This window comes from Austrofundulus limnaeus, unplaced genomic scaffold (assembly GCF_001266775.1).
Source record: "Austrofundulus limnaeus strain Quisiro unplaced genomic scaffold, Austrofundulus_limnaeus-1.0 Scaffold85, whole genome shotgun sequence".
Taxonomy (NCBI): Eukaryota; Metazoa; Chordata; class Actinopteri; order Cyprinodontiformes; family Rivulidae; genus Austrofundulus; species Austrofundulus limnaeus.
In genome coordinates, this window is record NW_013952487.1 from 19,752 (window position 1) to 21,585 (window position 1,834).

Sequence of the window (1,834 nt, forward strand, 5' to 3'; positions counted from 1 at the left end):
ATTTAGGACTAAGAAACAGAAAAGTTCAATAAGAAGAAAATAAAGACAAAAAAGAACTAGAGAAAAGCATTTCCTGTGAAAATGCTGGTGTGAATGCTTATTGCTGAAAACCTCAGCTGAAAGCTGCTGAAATGGAGCTGAAAATGTTTTATTCCAAAACTGTTAACGACAGCTCCATTTGAAAAGATGAAAGAAGCACAAAAACAAGATGAAGGAGCAGAAGAATAGCAGAAATAACCAAAAAAAACAGCTAAAACTGGTAAAAAAACAAGCTAAAATGTAGGATACTAGTTGAAATTTGCACCCAGATGGTGAAAGACGTGTAAAAATGTCAAATTAGTAGGAAAAAATAGAGACAATTTGTTGTAAAAAAAGCTAAAACGGCCTAAATGTGCGATAAAACAGCTAAAATCTAGCTAGAAAATCTTAAATTAGCACAAGGAAGCATAAGGAGCACAAGTTTGCTGAACTAAGCAGAAAAAAGTTAAAAAAGCCACCAAAATGTGAATTTAGCCTAAAAAAGCTAACTTTAGCTTTTAACAGCTAAATTTTAGCAAAATTTTCCAAACGAGATATGTGCTGAAGAACGTGGAGAAGAAAAACTGATCTGTGTGAATCTCGTGAAGCATTCGCACGATTAATCTGAAGAAACTTGTTGGAGAAATGACAACGAAGATAGAAGAAGAAAAGTAAAAAGATGAAGAAAAATTAAAAGAAAACAAGGAACAAGAAAGAGTAAAATAATAAAACGTTGAAAATAAACTCATGAATAAAGAAGCTGCAGCCGTGTCTCCGGTTAACGGCGTGCTCTGACCGATTTCACCACGCGTGCTCTCGTCGTTGAGCGAGCCGAAAGCGATGGCGGGAAGCAGGATGGCGATGTAGAGGAAGATGGCCGTGGTCATGTACTTCAGCAGGGTTTTATTACCGCCGACTATACCTGAGGGGAGACGAACAAAGTGTCAGACGCAGCTCAGAAGGAGGCGAAGGCTCTGAGATTTAAAGACGACACAAACATTAACCCAAGTCATCGCTTACTTCCTGCAATGAAGAACATCTAGAAGCAGCTTTAATCGCTTTAATTCACCGTTTTATAAGCACAGATCTACAAAAGATGGATTATGTTCTGGAATAAAACATTTTAATTGGGCTCTAAAGTGACTGCAGTGGTTTTGGTCTTGTGACCTTCATGAGTCGATGATTATCTGCAGAAACTCATGCTGAGAGGTTTTCTGACGGTTCAAAGAGAAAAATCTGAAGCAAGAAGAAAACTGCTGCTGTTTTTCATCAGTTCTAACAGAGAGCTGGGTTCAAAGTTCTGCTGACGAACTGGACCTGTACAGCTTTGGAAACTTTGTWCCCACTGTCTGTCAGGACCAAATGTCCCTGCTTTGTACCCAGCCACACTGCTGAAGATTTTATCTACGAAAGGATCATTTGAAGGGTTTTATTATTATTATTACTATTATTATTATTGCTATCATCATCATCATCATCATCATCAGTAGTAGTAGTAGTAGTAGTACTAGTAGTAGTGGTAGTAGTAGTAGTAGTAGTAGTATCATCATCATCATTGTTACTATTATTTCCAATACATTGGAATAATTTTGTAAATTATACTCTATAGAAAATTTTTTATTTTTATTTTTAAATAATATTTTATGGTTATTTCAGGCCCATATATCAGCGTAGTATACCTGGTACACCTGGTACATATAGTAAAACTAATATACCTAGTACAACTGGTACATATAGTACAACTGGTACATTTAGTATACCTGGTACATATAGTATACCTGGTACACCTGGTACATATAGTAAAACTAATATACCT

At 36.1% G+C, this 1,834-nt stretch overlaps 1 protein-coding gene across 1 annotated transcript in view; it reads right to left on the reverse strand.

Annotated features, from left to right (window-relative positions):
• The window catches only part of slc4a11 (solute carrier family 4 member 11), a gene marked incomplete in the record, with an annotated part of 74,800 nt that overhangs the window by 10,609 nt on the left and 62,357 nt on the right, over positions 1 to 1,834 (reverse strand). Inside the window, 1 exon segment of the mRNA XM_014011806.1 lies at positions 815 to 940. Coding sequence (XP_013867260.1) covers positions 815 to 940 — 126 coding nt within the window.